At 40.2% G+C, this 17602-nt stretch overlaps 1 protein-coding gene across 3 annotated transcripts in view; it reads left to right on the forward strand.

Moving 5' to 3' along the window:
- LRP5 (LDL receptor related protein 5) overlaps positions 1-17602 on the forward strand; it is a 167073-nt gene that overhangs the window by 56170 nt on the left and 93301 nt on the right. For all 3 annotated transcript variants that reach the window (XM_074842650.1, XM_074842651.1, XM_074842652.1), the window contains exon 5: positions 1794-1925. In XM_074842650.1, coding sequence (XP_074698751.1) covers positions 1794-1925 — 132 coding nt within the window. The remainder of the gene's footprint in view (positions 1-1793; positions 1926-17602) is intronic.

Below are 17602 nucleotides of genomic sequence, written 5' to 3' on the forward strand. Positions count from 1 at the left end.
CTGACTCATCATCCCAGTTGGTAACAAAATCGAAAATCCAGTGAAGTACTTCAGTGGCATCTTTTGATTTGGAAAATTTGAATGAGAATGATAAAGACTCAATCTTTTTAACACCAATATTTTAAAGACAACTGAAAAAAATGCTTCTCATGACTTTTTTTTTTTAATAAGTAGAATTACCACAAAATATGTAATGTGCATTTTCTGCTTATAGTGTGGTTTTTGCAGTCCAGACGTGATCATGTTTATCTTCGATATGTATCAAATAGTTCATGAATGTTTCAGTATGGAAGGGATTTAGTTCTGAGCTTTTATTTAAAACATATACATGCCTCTTTTTTCTTTATGATGCTGCTTCAAAGGAAGGCAGGTGTAGAGAATTGAGAATTGGATGAAGCTATATATATTTTGTATATGCACGTGATTCCATGTGGTGGTTGGTCTAGTTTTTTCTTAGGATAGTGAGAATGGGACTTGAAAGCAATGGTGTGGAAATGTATATAACTGAGTAGCTATGGGAAGAATCATCTCTTGCCTAGGGGAGATACGCTTGCCGTTTTGGATTGGCTTCTTTATTTATGCAACTGTAAAGTCTGTTTCCCTAAAGATAATGTTCGTTATTCTAGTAAAGTTTATAGGATATCAGTAAACAGGCTCGAAAGTAAGCAAAAGGAGTTTGGAAGTCGTCTTGGTGATGGAACATGTGCAAGTTTTCATTGAGGTCGTCGGGTGTGCACCCTGGTTTATCTCACAGCTCCAGATAAGAGTTTGTCTATGCTGAATTCCTGTCATTGCTTTGAGCTCAGGGGACATCCCAGGCTTGGGTCATAGTATTTCTGGGCAGTCACAAAGAAAATATGCACATAGGGAAATAGCATATGCTGAAAATAGCTCAGATGCCACTGACTTCATTAAGATCAGGCTTGGATTTCTTCCTCTCCCTTTTTTTCCTCTTTGTGACTGTCAGTGAAAGCACCACAAGCCAAATTAACCAGAAATTTTGTGGTTTTGTATTAAAACAGTTCAGATGTTCATTGAACCTATGATTGATTGTGGAGAGACCTTGCACAACTTGCAATATAATTTTTTAATAGCTGGCAATATTCTCCATAATTATTTATGGTTACAGTTTCATATCTTGCTGCCGTTTTTTTCCCCATGTAAATGAGATGGGTGCGTGCAGTTGTCATGTGTCTGTCCCTGTCCTGTCCGTCATTCCCCCCGCCCCCAATTTTTTTTTTTTAATGTTTTCAAAATTGCTGATTTTACATGTTGCTCCTCTGGATTTCCTGGTGATTCAGGGATATGTCTTGCTGTGAAAGCTTTGCAGTACGAAAAGATGTTTCCAACATGCAATGCTACTGTAATGTAGGAATTATACAAATTACTATGTTTTCCTTTCTTTCATAGAACTGGTCACCCCCCACCATCACCATCCTCCAAGCCCTGTTTCCCATTTTCATGATGCTTAGCAGACTCAGCATCCACAAAGTAACTGATGGCCAAAACCCTTAGCTGTGTTCAGCTTTAGAAACGCTGAAAGAACTGTAGAGTGAGAATGTGCTGAGCTGTCAGCTCTTTCAAAATCAGCTTTTGTGTGCATCTCAGTTTAGGTGCCCCTAGCAGTAAGATGTTGGGGTGGGGGGAATCAAACACTTTATTTTTGTGGTTCCTCTGTCTTTTAGCACTAAGCTTGTGCTAGTCATTTGGGATCTATGATTTCTTCCTCATAGAGAAAAAAGGGCTTTAGGAGTTCTAGAAAAATAAAAATAAATCTGTTTGGTTTCTTGAAGTTCACACTCCATGTGAAGAAAACAACGGTGGTTGCTCCCATCTGTGCCTGCTGTCTCCAAGAGACCCCTTCTACAGCTGTGCCTGTCCCACTGGTGTGCAGCTAGAAGACGATGGCAGGACGTGCAAATCAGGTAGGAGCTTGGCTTTTCTACAGTGACGGTGTTGATTTGGTTTGGGTTTGCCGCTTAAAAGTTGAGCCTTGAAGAAGTGAGTTGAGAGGAACTGTCTGACACTCTGAAATGTCACTCTTGTCCTGATGAAGATGGCAGAAATTTTGCACCCAAATCTTCTGCCAAGCTACCAAAGGTGGTGATTTTTATCAACTAAAGTAATCCCTTGCATCAGAAATCAGAGAATGTTGACTGTATTTTGTGTTGCCAGTTCTGTGTAGGAATGAAGTAGTATGTGGACCCATTGCAGAAGAATTTTATTAGAAGTAAGCTATTGTAGGACATCTTTCCGTTTGGACAATGGACTGTGGACAGACTTTTGCTCCCTCCCATTTGTTGTCCAGTAGTGGTCAACGATACAGTAGTGGTGGCTGAGTTGTTGCCTTTCAGTTGCACTGCGAAGTCAGCAATACGCTTGAGACATGTTCTGCACACAGATGTGCTAAAAAATTGTTGAAGGCCACGTCCATGTGCCCATATACTATTTTAGAGATAACCCAGTGAGTTGCCCCTGCTTCAATTAGTTCTATAATGAAATAATCTGTACAGAAAAATACAAAATTAAGATTTAAACTAAAAATACTATATTTCTGAAGATTAATCACCCCTCTGTTTCCCTTTGGGCTGCTCTGGGGGAAGGACTTAAGAGAAAATTGCATTGCGAATTTTTTCTTCCTGGGTCTAGTTTGTGTGTTTTGGACATTTTATTTAATTTGAAAAAATGAGGCAGGGCTTTGTGCGAAGAGGCTTATAAAGTTTGGGGCTTGATATAATTGAGCTAGAGAAAATAATGTTCTAGATGGCTGTTCCATGTCACTAAGAAGGAGAAGGAGAGGCTTGTGTATTAGCAGCAGAAAGCTGTTTATAGAGTGTAATAGCTAGAGTGTCTGCTTTAATTGGAAAATATAACTAGATGCATATTTCATATCCGTAAGTTGAATGAGTCTAGTAGTATGCTTTTGAAAGCTTGGTTTTATCACTGATCAGGAAGCCTCTTTTTAAAATGCATCTTACAAAAGCAGGCAATTAACACTGATACGGCAGTGGGACACTAGGAGGCAAGGTTTTGGAGAATGTTCTGCCAACAGACTAAAAGACACTCTGCTGCCTGTCTCTGATGCGTTTTCAATGAGTCAAAGAATACAGTCATTTTCTGATGTGGCTTGATTCCTCTGAGTACTAAAGCAAGCGTAATAGATTCCTTTCATTTGTGAACTTGAAGCAGAATTTGAACACTGAACCTTCAGGGTTTAAGGGCCAGCTTTATTAGCTCATCCTGCTGCAGTTGAAAAGCTTATAAGGTAGTTCTTGCAGCTGCTGAAAGACCTTTCTCTTTCCTCCTTCCAGCTTTGGAAAGTTTCCCTTTCACAGCTCCAAAAAAACATCTCTGAATGTTCAGGACAACCCTTTTAGACGTTCATACTGACCTCGTGTTTCTGGCAGTGGGAATGAAGGTCAGCCCGCTTTTGGCGTTTTGGCCGACAGCACAAGCAGGAGTGACTGCTTATACTGTGCTTTCACCTTTTCATTGTCCGGCCAGACAATCCGTCAAGGGTGTTCGTCAAAGGAGGGCAGAAAAGTGGGATGGGAACAGGAAATCTGGTTTTGCATAAGAATGTAGCCTTTTGGTTCAGTTTTATGGATTATTTCTTTCCCAAGCTCCACATCTTTTGTTGTCCTGTCTGCCTTATGCCAACATCCATGTGCTTCTCTTTCCCCTCTTATTAATTAACTCCTTGGTTGCAAGGAACTGACTTTTTGTTCTTTGCACGAGTCCTTTGTAGTAAAGTTGTATCAGGAACTAGGGATGCAACAGTGTTGACCACCTCTCCATTTTGTTCCCTCTTGGCTTGGGCAAAGTGCAGAAGTACAATGTCACTTGGGCATATCAGCTTCTTTGACGTTCGGCTTTTAAAAGTGAATTACACAAATACTGCTGGGGCTTTGTCTGCAAGAAGAAAAAGCATTCTGTTCTCAAAACCTGTGTCCACGTGGGGAGTTCACTGGTGCAAGTATAACGATATAATGTTACTGTATATCTCTGTCAGAAAAGCTCTGAGGCTCTTGGGCGATTTCAGATCTCTTGGATATTGAAGAATACCTACAATGGTAATGTGTGGGTATGAGTGCTCTGTAACTCTTTGCAAAGAGTGTTGAATGGTAATGGGCCCAGGTAGTTAAGAAAACATGAATTCAAGGACAGGGTTTGCCACTATTTGCTTTGCTGTGGGTTATGTCTGTATACATTGAAACTCCAAAATGGGATTTTTACACTTTTTCTAAACATAACTGTTGATATGCTGAGGTGATAGGTACTGTGTCTGTATTAAACTGCAACAGGGGAGGTTCAGACTGGACATTAGGAAAACATTTTTGACAGAAAGAGTGGTCAGACAGTGGAATAGGCTGCCCAGGGAGGGGGTGGAGTCCCCATCCCTGGGTGTGTTTAAGGGTCGTTTGGGTGAGATGTTGGGGGATGTGGTGTAGGGGAGAACTTTGTAGAGTCGGGCTGATGGTTGGACTCGATGATCCCAAGGGTCTTTTCCAACCTGAATGATTCTGTGATTAAAAGAATAGTTCATTATTCTGTAGTTTTGGCTTTCGGTGTTGATTCATTCTTGCTTTCTCTCTGGTTCTAAACAGTTGCTCTGAATAAATTTAAAAAACTAGCTCTACAGAAGATGTCCATCACTAATGATGGGTACTAAATATATGGATAGACTGCAACTGGCATCAAGTGTAAGTTCCTCTCTGGGAATGTGTACTTGTTTTGTGCAGGTAGGTGTTTTGTGTTGCTTCCCTCCAGATGTGTGACATTAAGTCTGTTTTCTTTTGTTGGCTGTGAAAATGCTCTGGACTTTCTTGAAGTTCCCATATCAACAAGCACAGGGGTTATATGTTTGGAAAGTAAATCAGCTGCATCTGACCATGTACTCTTAGCAAAGTGAGCATTCAAGCTGTTATTTTTTGAATTACTTAAGAGGTTGTGTTCGACCACTACTGTCTTGGTGGATGTGTCCAAATACACGATCTTAGATAGGTATCTGAACCCACAGAATCACAGAATCATCTCGGTTGGAAAGGACCTTGAAGATCATCTAGTCCAACCGTTAACCCAGCACTGACAGATCCCAACTACACCAGATCCCTCAGCACTATGTCGACCTGACTCTTAAACACCTCCAGGGATGGGGACTCCACCACCTCTCTGGGCAGCCCATTCCAACGCCTAACAACCTGTTCTATAAAGAAATACCCAATCTTGCCTTTGTAGAAGATAATGAAGTCACAGTTTGTAATGCCTGTCAGAGCCCGGTGGCTCTAGTCTGAGCCTGTGGAGGGTGGCCTAGTCAGTAGTAACTCTTAGTACCTCAACAACTTGCAGGGATCACCAACTCTGAAATTTCATATTTCAAAATGGAGCTTCAGTTCTTAGACCAGGTGGATTTCTTGATTTGTGGAGGGGTTTTTTTGTTGTTTTTTTTGGGTTTAATTTGTTTTTATTTCGTCTGAAAGTCTTCTTTAAGCCTGCTTGAGCAATGACATGAATATTTGAGAAATGGATGTTTGAGAAAGGAACAGAGGTTTGGATGTAGTCATTTAAAAGGGATGTGTAATTCTACCTAATTAGCTCTTTATTCATGCAGTCAGAAAATTGTAAGCCTGCTTTAGTTAATCTTCATTTTCTCACTTTAGATGCTTTCTGATGCAATTACTCAAAGTCTTAAGACCAAAGTAAAAATTATGTGTCTTCTATGCATATTTTCAGGGAAGCAAAGTTTGATTTGATCAGCAATGGACAAGCAGGGCCAGTTTAGAAAGCAGAGCAGAAGTGTGGAAATTTTAAACTCTTGGGGACCTTCTTTCAGTAATTTTGTTGACTTAGAACTACCCTGAGGTTTTTCTTTTTCTTTCTTTCTTTGTTTAAGGATGATATTTATCTTTATGAATGGAATTACTTTGATTCATGAGTCTTTTGTTAGTCTGTGAGGGCTTCTTTCAGCTGTTCCTTCTCCTTTTGTGCTTTTGTTCCCTTCTAGGATTTAGTGAGCTCTGTTGTTGGGCTCGTAGTAGTTTGAAGTGTTGCGAGAAAGATGAAGGTATTAATAGCTTTGTAAAGTATTAGGTATTAATTGAAGGTATTAAAAGCTTTGTAAATAGCCTATCATGTCTCCAACTGTACACAATTTGAACCTTTCTTACCTTGCAGGGCAGAGTCTTCAGGTGGTAGCTGCATGTCATCTCTTTTGAGCAGCTTCACCTTCCTCATCCTTCTCATTCTTGCTTTCCTTGGTGCATAGTGAATGATAGGAATTTACCTGTTTCTGACTACAGCTCTGGTGCACCTGTGCTATGATTTGCACCACTTAATATGAGTGTTTCCAGGCAAAATGAAGCCAGGATCTTTCCATCCTGTTCTGCTTTCGTGGAGCAGTTTTTGCTCTGCTAGGTGGACGTGCAGTCTCAAAATGTTGGATGACTCCCCCTGCTTTTTCCTTCCCTCTTTGACTTGACCATGTGGTTCAGTTTAATCACATTCAAACAAGTCTAGAGGTTTGTTGTATATTTCATTAGCTAATTGTGATTAAACCCTCATCCCAGTCTCTACTACAACAGCTTTCTGTATGCATCCTTCCAAGATTGAGCTGGTTTCTATAAGCAGCGTTCAGCAGCTTGGTTCTCTTATGTTTCTGGAAAATATATAATTTCCCTGTGCTGTATTCAGTGTGGCTGGCATACAGCTATTGCTGCAGGCCTTCTAAAAGAATGCCAAAAGCCTCATATTTTTTCTTAGAAGTGGATATATTTCCCTGTAAGTGGTCACTCTGACTTCCTAAATCCCCTCTGCCTGTTGGTGTTGCATTCCCAAAGGATTTTACTCTCATTGCACATCATTTTTTGATATCACGGTACCAAGTAAATCAATTGTATATGAACTAAAATTAATTTGACAGAATTTTAAAGCATATCATCCATGGCTGATATCACAAAACATTTTGAGTGAAAGCTTAAATACTCCCCACCTTGTCCTCCCAAGTTTTTACTGTCTTATCTCTGTGGCTCTGGAGCTGTAGTAAGCAGGATAAACTAGGACTTCAGCTAATGATCTTTTTTTATTGTATGGTTTTAACTTCAGCAAGTGCACTCAGAGCTACACAATGTCAGAATTAGTCCAGATCCATGCAGCTTTGGAAGCTGTGTACCCCAAGGTTTAAAAAACTATTTTCCAATTTTACTTTTGTTTCTCGTTAAATGTGTAATGCAGTATATGGATAAAATATTTCAGTAAAAGCGACAGAATTTTATTCATTATGCAACTTCATTGTAGCAATTCCACTGGGCCTGGGTGTCATTAGTTTTTGATCCATTTCTAAAATTGCTGTACTGGTTTTGGCTGGGATGGAGTTAATTTTTTTTTTTGGAGTTAATTGGTGCTATGTTTTGACAGTGTTGATAACACAGGGACTTTTTGACTTAGTGCTGAACAGTGTTTGTGCCGTGTCAAGGCTTCTCTGTTGCCACCCTGCCCTGCCAGCCAGCAGGCTGGGGGTGCACAGGAGGTCAGGAGGGGGCACGGCTGGGACAGCTGACCCCAGCTGACCAAAAGGATGTGCCATACCATGCAGCGTTGTACTCAGCAATAAAAGCCGGGGTGAAGAAGAAGGAAGGGGGGACATTTGGAGTGATGGCGTCTGTCTGACTTCCCAGTCACCGCTAGGCGCGATGGAGCCCTGCTTTCCTGGAATCGGCCGAACACCCACCTGCCAATGGGAAGGAGTGAATTGTTTTGCCTTGTTTTGCTTTGCTTGCACATATGGTTTTTGCTTTACCTATTAAACTGTCTTTCTCTCAAACCATTGGTTTTCTCCCTTCTATCCTGCCCATTCTCTCCCCCATCCCACTTGGGGCGTGAGTGGGTGGTTGGGTGGAGCTGAGCTGCCCTCTGGGGTTAACCCACAACAATTGTGCAAACAGTAGCTCTGTTTTCTTTATCTTCTCTGGAGCTTGGAGGGGAAGATACTAATTTCTGCAGTCTTCCTTTTAATTTTGCATGATATATTTTACTCTCTAACATAAGGGAAGCTCCCTGACAATATTTTATCTGCTCATTCTGTGCTGGTGATTTCTCTGTTTCCTGTGCAACCTGTGGCAGATAAATCTTAACATTCCTCAGCATTATACACACTTGTTATGTCTAAATTCCTCTCCAAATTCAAGTTTCCATTGAGAGGAATCTTCTTGTGCTTGCTGAAGAAGAACTCCAAACCTTTCTGTGCATTTCTGTAGGCATTGTTTGCACTGAAATCTCTCGGGGATTTCATTTGACACCGATTCCATTTACACTTCATTCCGTTTGTGCTGGGGAAGATGATGAGTCTGTTCCCTTTCTTGTACTTGAAAGCAAAATGAGAGACCTCTCGGTAAGAAGGCATATGGGTGGTTGAGGAATAGGTGTATTTGCATGCCAGGCAAACAGTAGATGACAAATGTGACATCAAGTGCAACTTCAGCAAGTATTTGGCAGTGGGGAACTGTTTAGTGGCAAACTGCATCAACAGTCTTTCATCACAGCTAGACTACTCCTATCTTATGTGCTAAATCCGGGCTCTGATCTTTAACACCAGTAAGATCTTGATGTCCATCTGTACGAGGTATCTCTTCTCTGTCCATGACCTCGACGTTTGCCAGACACTCAGAGAAGTGCTCTTGGTAATTTGAAGCTTGCACAAAGGAGAGATGCCTGGAATTAAGGGCAGTGCCGACTCAAGTATGTTCCTTTACTACGCTGAGCATTGCTCAGTGTAGATCTAAGTCAGGGAGCATCTGCACAACTCTTTTAGTCGTATGGTTTAGTTTTAGGTAGTCCTGCAAGGAACAGGGAGTTGGGCTAGATGGTCCTTATGGGTCCCTTCCAACTCCAGATATTCTGTGATTCTAAGTAGACTGAGCACAACCATTTCCAGCAAGGGCTATAAAAACATAAATGATTTTCTGCAATAACTGAAGACAAAGAATTTTGCTGCAAAAGCAACAATATAGTAATGGTACCTTGGCTTCTGCTTACCTTGGTATTATCACTGAACTAGGAAAAAATAAATGTCCATATACTGTGGATAGCTTTGTAAGCTTGATGCTTGCAATGCTCAGTAATAGATTACTTCAATGGGGGGTCTTTTCCTAAAGGCTGTGTAAAAAAAAAATTCAGCTGATTAATATGTTAAGGGTAAATGTCCAAGATGACATTTACTCCTGCTAGTGACTTGCTTTAAGATTTGACAGAGGGAAAAGTATAGAGCAGAAATAAAGAAAATTTGGGTATTTGCATCCCTCTAAAAGGCAGGACCTGTTACATACTGCAGCTGAATTACGGATATAGAAGACGCTCTGGTACAGTGGCAAGCGCCTGCTTGGTCCCCTACGTGGGTAAATGATACTATTTTGGTTGTTAACGTGTCTTTTTTCTTCAGTGGCACTTGGTTCTTTCTGGTTTCCTCTTCTGAGGTGCTTTTATATATATTTATACATAAATGTGTGAGATTTTTAAAAGACGCTTTCAAGTTTTAATTTCTCATTCTTAAACTAGAGATAATCTCAAGGGGAATTGATAAATTGAGTAAAGTACACTGAAACGTGACTTGTTCATCTCATGATGGTAGTGAAAACCTGGTCCTACTGAAATCATACAGAGCTCCCATAAGTTTCCCTGGGACCAGGGATTGCAGCCAAGATCCTCTATGGGTATTTTTTGATGCCTTTTAATAACCCTAAAGTGTTTGTTGTTTTATATTTTAAATCCTTACATCATCTGGAATGAAGGAGGATCAGCTTTATTGTCTTGAGCTAAACTGGCTTACCAGTTAGGATACGAATGCTTAAAAAAAAAAAAAAAACAAAACTGTGTATATATACCCTATATGTGTATCATAAATGCTCAAGTGCAGGTACTTTTAGTATGTCACAGGTTACCTGTGCATGGCCTGCTGACATAGCTGGCAAGTTTGACATTGAAACAAGTGCCTGAATTCTCAGTTATGTTGATGACTTCTTTACTCCAGCAAATCTTACTCTTACAGAAGAGAGAGTTCATGCTACTTGACATGTGGAAATTAAACTCTTACCGTACGTCAGTGTGAGCATTTCTTAAAGCCAGCATAAGAGCGGCTGCAATATCTTCAGCTTTATACGTAATATGAGTCAAACTAAAAAAGCTGCTCATTTTCAGAACCTTCTACTTAATTAATGGCAGGAGACTGGTTGCTTTAGAGCAGTAACGAGGAGAATTTCTTCCCTTTTCTGCTCCCCCCCTTCAAATGGATGGTGGGTACTTTCTAGAAATCTGATTCCTTTAAGATATCTCAGTCTAGATGTTTGACTAGCCAGCTGCTTTTGCAGTAATCTTGCCCCTTGTATGTCAGAATGTAAGTGGTCATTTAAGACATATGGCATGTTGACCTCAACTCACCAGAGATATATTTCTCCAGTTGAAGTCAACTGTTATTTGCCTGAAAGTGGGACAGCTTTGGCTGTTGAGTCAATCTCCTATGGTGGTGGGAGCTGTGGGGTTTCTGCTGGGAAGGTATGACAGCAGTAATTTCTCAAATGAACTAGGAGATTCTGTTTTCTCAAATGAACACCAGAAAAAACCCTACATTTTCATAATTTGAGAAGGCGGCGCTGGCTTCAGGCATTTGAAGAGTCAGCTTCCCTTATTCATCCTTGATCCTGTTGCTGAGGCAGTTGGTCGGGGTTCGGTAATATTCCCAGTGTCTTATTTCTCTTTGCCATTCTTCACAACGCAAAACAGAAAACAGTGGGTTTGGAACCTGCTGGCTGATAGCGTAGGGCTCATACTCGTTTTTATGCAGGAGATAGAAAAGTACTGAAGGAAGAAATGTTCAGGCCCTTCCTTCTCATCTCCTGTGTGTTTCTTGGTGCACATCATACATTTTGGAAGTTCTGTGTCTGCAGTTCCTTGGCTGAGCAATCATCAGTTTCTTTGCGTGACCAAGCCTCCAGGCAAGACAAGCAGGTAGGCAAATCCCTCCACTGCAGAGTATTTCTTCTCATGGGATTTAACCAGCAGAGCAGAAGATCCCTTTGCTAACAGGTCTTCCCGATTAATAAAGAGAAACAGTATGGACTAATCCAGACTTTCTGATTAAGTAGATTAACTGCTAATTAGAGATGAACAGCCCCTTTGTGAAAGGGAAGGGCTAGGGAGACATTGGTTGTTTGGATAATTGCTGTAAATTATCTCTTTCAGGTAGCTGAGAAAGCTTCTGCTGGCATTGTGTGAATAACCTAAAATAACTATCTTGTCTTCTAGCACTCAGAAGATGCTGGAATAGAAATCTTGTATATCAGTAGATAAACTTGGATTATATGCTCGATTTGATTTGGGGCTGTACTGGGAAGGAGCACTCATGTCCTAGTCTCTTTGTCATGAGGAAAATAAACAAAAGAAAAACTCTATTTCACCTTATTACCTAGAACCTTGACAGCTGCCTCCTCCTTGTCCACTCTGTGATTGAAATGTGGAAAACCGTGATCTTTTGGTTGCAAGATGCTTTGACTTCATAGGTGTTATTCTGTCCTGTGCCTGGTGTCTGACTACCGTAGGGAGATGTTACCCAGAAGTTCTGGAGGAGTTCTTACTCATTTCCCCTCTCCCTACTGCACTCCCAAAGGGGTATCATGCACCCTTTGCTTATCAAGGAATTGTCGATCTCATGTTTTTCCTTTGTTAGGCTGAGATGGGGCTTCTTAAAGATTACTTCTCTGAAGGAGGGATTTGTGTCATTGACATCTCCCTCAATGTTTGCAGCCACATTAGTTCCCTAATCGTAGTGGTGTCTTCCCTCCAGCCAGCAGATGATCTACTGAAAACACCTGTGGGTTTTGCACCAGATGAGAGAGAAAGTTTGGATAATAGAACAAATGTACAAGTAGTCTATGGTCATTCCTGCAAGGTGAAAAGTTATCCTGATTCCAGGCTATGAAAATGAGGTTCAGTGGGTTGAGTGAGAAAGTAGCATTTTACTCGCTGCATCTGGGCCCGTGTTATATTACTTACTCCAAACACATCCTATTGATTCTTTAGCACTAGAACAATGTGCTAGGGTGTTATTTACTCAGTAAGAAATAGTATTATCTGGAACTATATTTCACTGAAGTACCTTTGCAGTACACCAGAAAAGGTTGTAGTGTCCAGCAATGGGTACCTGACAATTGAGAAAATCTACCTCTTCTATTTCCATTTCATAAAAATTTCATGAGTGTTTTTTTTTCTTTCATTCATGTGTAGATAGTGTTTGTTTTGAGTCTTTTCTCCTTGCTTTTGTTAGTATGTTTATGATTTTATTTGATCTGTATGAAAGGATTACATTACTTTCTAGTCATAACAACTTTTATCCTCCTAAGTGGGGAGTACTTTGTGTAGCAATGAAATTAAATAGCCTCGTATGGAAATGGCCTTGTTTATAATTTCATTAGAAATGTGCTGTAAGGAGGAAGAAACCTGGGGGGGAGCGAGGACCATTCTGGAAGGTCTGCCATATCATCTTCTAGCTTTGTTGTCAGTGGTTTTGCCAAGCTAGTGAATGAAACTCTCTTCTCAGGCTTTGGTGCATGTTTCAGATTGAGGACCACATTCCATGACTCTGAAACATTGTCTGGTTAGAGGTGGTAACTAGCTCATTCTGCCTGGGGTTAGGGGTTGTGTGTGTATAAAGGAAAAAGCGACACTGTCCCTTTTCAGCGCTATTTAGTGTCTGGATTGATTCTGGTTTTATGCTGCAGGAGAAAAACACCCTGGGTCTGCACTGAAAAGGTTTCTGGGTAAACTCTGTTATCTTGTGTTCACCATGGGCTAGGTACATCCACATGCAAAGTTACCAAGACGCAGTGGTAACTTGTTAAGCTGCTGTAGCTTGACTGCCTCTTCAAACATTAGGTGGCCAAACTCTATTTTACTGCATCAGTATAGCAACAGTGAGCTTGAGACACTCCCTAGATTTGCAAACCCTAATTTATACTTGTTTATGACTTTTTTCCATGGTGTTTACACTTTGACAGATGATTGTGTTAGCTCAGAATTGAATTTTCTGCCTCCATCATCCTTGGAACATAATAAATAATGCTTAAACTTCAAAGCATTATACAGCTGTCAACCTCAGAGAGGGCCAAGGGGGTGTGAAGTATTTATTTCTGTTCGTGTAAAGGAGGACAGCAGTGCAGAGAAACTAATGTGTTCTAGAGTCTCTTGGTGAGTGGGAAACATCTGGGTTTAGAAGTCAACAGAAGTGGGATTGTAGAAAAACTATTGGAAGTGTATTTATGTTCAGTATTTAAAACAAAAAATTAGTTATGTATCTTGTTGGGTTGTAATGAATTCTTGATCATCATCTGTATTTGAAGGTGTCGCCATCAAAACTGTTTAACTAGATGGTAGAATGGCTGTCACTTCTAACGTCGTGATTCCTAACTCTGAGCCGTTGGGGTTGTGTATCTCCAGCAGAGAATAGGTCCATTTAAACTTTAAAACCATGCTTTGGAAGGAAATACCAGCATCCTAAGACTGTACCCTTTTTTTGTAGTGGTGGGGATTTCTGACAGACTTTTTCTTGGCCCATCCTTTTTCCTATGGCTTGTGATGAACTGTTATTAAGAATTCCGTGCAAAGGGATGTTCATTTTTTTGTTAATAAAAAGTAGAAGCTGGGACTGTGATACTGTAAGCCAACATTCAGATTTACCACTTCACATTTGCAACTTTCTCTTCTCCTTCTTTAAATCACGTATAGTATAAACAGACCTCGGGGTGGGGGGGTAAGACTTAGTTGTTGAGGTGCTTGGATGAAACCTCTGCATAATTCTTTGCTTAGCTAGACAATTATGCTGATCTTTGATTCTGGTTACTACCAGTGCAGTTATGACTGTTATACTAATGCTGTTTTGAGTTAAGTCTTCATAAGAGTTATCTACTCCTCCGTCAGTAGTAACTTTACAAAGCTTTGTGCTTGAAAGTGTAGTACTGGGTATGTACAAACTTAAGGTGTCTCACAGGAGCTCAGTCCTAAATTAAGAGTAGGGTAACTATGACTTCTGTACTGCAAAGCTTTCTTTGGATGAAACGTTACTTTTGTCTTAGTCAGCTGTTTTGTGCTGATGATCTTACCAGCTGTACAGTTTAAATAATATTCTGTTTGTGGGGGTTTTTTCGTGGCTGTATGAATGTGTTAAAACTCTGAACTGTAGGGGTTTTTTCTGGTTCAGGCAAAGTAACTGTTAGAGGTCTGCTACTGAGATAAGGGAAGAACCAGCAGACAATAGCTTTTCACTGTAACGTGCAGACAGATATGATGTAATTTCTGAGTTATGTGAGTGCTCTGGTATTTCCTTTCTTTGTCACAAGTGTTAGTTTTCCTTATGCCTACTTACCTTTCGTTTCAATCAAGTCCTGTCTGAATGTGGGCACTCAAAACATTCTTTCAAAGAAACCTTTCCTGTTTCTGCTTTGCTGGTTGCATGCTCTCACCGCACACAACTCTTCTGTTTTAAAATGGGAAACCTGATGTGCGTTGCATGTTCTCCCCCGTCCGCAGTGTCAAGTAGGAGAGCACATGGCCAGCTTTTCCCAGCCCGTTGCCATCACACAGTGTGAAGCAGTGCTCTTCTCTCCCTCTCAGACTGGAAGAGAAATAAAGACCTGACCTGGGGTGCGTAGAGCTGTTCATGTTGCAGCTGGCTATGTTAAGGTATCCAAGGAGAATATATAAAAAGACTTTCCATTTATTTCTAGGTATTACCAGAGTTTGTTTCAACTCCTTAAATATTTTTATTTTCTGTGGAAGTTGAATAGCTGGGATGGAGTTTTATACAGTGTTGTTGATTTAAAGGTCTCGTAGTGAGTTTCATTGCATCATTTTTCCTGTGGTGTGAAGAGCATCTAATGCCAAACCCTTGTGCAAGATGTTGTAATTGTTTTAAATGTTGTAAAGCTTATTAAACAGCGTGGCAACACTACCTGTTTTCATACAGTCCATACAGAAGAATGATGTTTTCTCCCACTCCCATATTCCGCCCCCATCCTCCCCCCCCTTTTTGCCATACACTAAAACTTTGCCAGGTAATTCGCTGTATTGCAGCAAGTAGCAAAATCCCTTGCTTTTTTAATAAATTTTTTTTTAGTTTATCAAGAGTGCTGAGATAGCTGTAATCAAACAGCTTGTGAAAGAGTTGCCTACAGTCAAAGTACTTCTAACACACTCTTTTCAAAAAGTGCTTACTATTTTTTTCTTTGGAGAAGAGCTAAAAGCTTTCCCATTTTTACGGTTTATCTCATTTTTTTTTTTTTCCCCCACAAATACAGAGATTTCCAAAGTTGCCTGTAAACAGACTGAGTCTGTACATGCAGATGCATGCACATGCACATACATAAAACTGGGGGAAGAGTCCCACAATGGAGCATTGTTCTAGCCTAATTAGCAGACAGACAAATGGGAAAGGAATAGCATGGCGTTTTCTGGCGTAGATTAGCAGAGGCAGCCACTGCAGTCTACATTTGTTTAGGTTGGGTGAATAAATTGGAGCATTTGTTACTGTATTATAGATGTCTTGTCACTTGTCAAATGTGAAGTGAGCCAAGGGAAGAAGAAAAAAGGCTCTTGTCAAGCTGGTGAGATGGCCGGCTTCACTGCTGTCAGCTCTGATTGCAGTTAATTTTGCAAATAGAATACAGTTGCCATTTCCAGCACTGAAGCATGAATTTCTAATAATGAGAGCACAAACCAACCAAATCAAAGCAAACACTATTCCTAGCATGGATATTAAAAATAATTGATTACTGGGTATGGGGGAAAAATGTCACATGTATGAGCAAAAAAAAAAAAAAGTCTCTTAACCTCTTTCTATAGGATTTCTTGATTGCAGAGGGAGAATATAATCTTCAGGGAGTGAGAAATAACTGCCTTGAATGGTATTATTTTGTTCTCTGTTCTGTTTGTTTTTTAAATTCAGATACTGTTATGCATGTTAACCAGGACAGTTCATCGGCTTTTATGGATATTAGACCTACTGAAAAGTTCTGTGGAAGGACTGCAGAAAGCTTCAGCTGAATAAAAAAAGAGAAAAAAAATAAGAGAGTTTAAAGTTTAAACCAGTTGGAAAATAAAACGACAATTTGAACTTGCGTCTTTTGAAATGCTTTCTAAATGGAAACTTTAGAGAGACATAATTCCTTTTGTTTTCCTGCTCTATGGTGTGCATGGAGGACTTTACATAAACTGCTGCTGAAGGTTTGGTTGCTGAATTGTGCTGTTGGAATAGCTTGCATTCCTGCTCCCCCCAAAAAAGGCTTTTGTTCATTGTATGGTGTTATATATGACCATGTTATAATAGTTAGCAGTTCTGCTGGGAATCTCTTAATCATGTGGTTACAAAAGTGACTGCGGTGAGAGAGGTTTTTGAAGATGAATTTAATTAAATAAATGCCATAGCACTTTAGCACTTGGTAAATAGCTAGTTGTAATGTATTAGGCAGGTTCTAGGGTATCTAGGATAACGCTAGGCAAGTCACAGCAAAACACTTCTGCAGCCTTGAAAACATTCCTACCGACATTAATAATCAAAATACCTCCATGATACAGATAAAACTAATGAGCCAGACAAGCATGTTTGTCCAGGTCTTTAGAGAGAACCAATGTCAAGTTCTCATCTCTTAGTGTGTGCTCAGAGCCTGCTGCCAACTCTTTTTTCTCTAGCAGAAATTTGTTAATAGGGGCAAATACGGTTATAAACCAACACTGTGATTTTAAACCGTGCTGTAATGAAAGCCAGGATTTTTGCACCTATCAAAAATTACCCACGATAGTGATCTTTTACCAACTTTCGAGCAGGGGGTGGAACATAATGAGATATACTGTGATAACATTTTCTCTGCTCACATGGTTTTTTAATGTCCAAAGTTGTAGATGCATGTCTGTCAAGGGTCTTGTTGTGTAATAGTTTGACTTAATTTTAAATCTGTCTACAGTATAAGTTGCCAAGCAGCCAGAACTTTAAATTGGCCAAGTAGCTTATTGCTCTTATTATTTCTTTTTCCCATAAGGCTCAGTTAGAGGTATTTCAGAAATTAGAAGAATTTCCCAAGAAGCATCCGGTTCAACTACCAATAAACTGTCCTGGTTGTCAACTGCTGAAGTGAAGATTTTTTATTTTTTTTCCTGGTCTGCTAGGTCAGCAGAGAAAAGTTTTCTTCTCCCTGTTCGTTTTTAGCTGTATATATGTCTGTGGGACAGAACTGAGGTTGGGAATATTTCTACAGTAGTGTTTGCCTACAGAAAAAGCCGGAACAGTTGAATATGTCAGGAACAGGATTGTTTTCTTCCCTTTGCAAGAGGTTGTATTTGTTCTGTAATTGTTGATTCAAGGAGTCCTGGCTGTCCTGGTGCTGGTCAAAATACTATTTAGTATGCATGTGAATGTGTGATCATATGCACAGGTGAAGATAGGACAGAGCTGATGAGATAAAACTGAGTCTGCTCGTTGCTGCTGTGAAGGAACTGAAGACTCTTTTGGTTTTACTTGTGAATTTTAGGGGGGCTGTTACCAGTGTCTTTCAGCCTGTTGTCTAGCCAG

The sequence above is a fragment of the Strix aluco genome, chromosome 16 (assembly GCF_031877795.1).
Source record: "Strix aluco isolate bStrAlu1 chromosome 16, bStrAlu1.hap1, whole genome shotgun sequence".
NCBI classification, from domain to species: domain Eukaryota; kingdom Metazoa; phylum Chordata; class Aves; order Strigiformes; family Strigidae; genus Strix; species Strix aluco.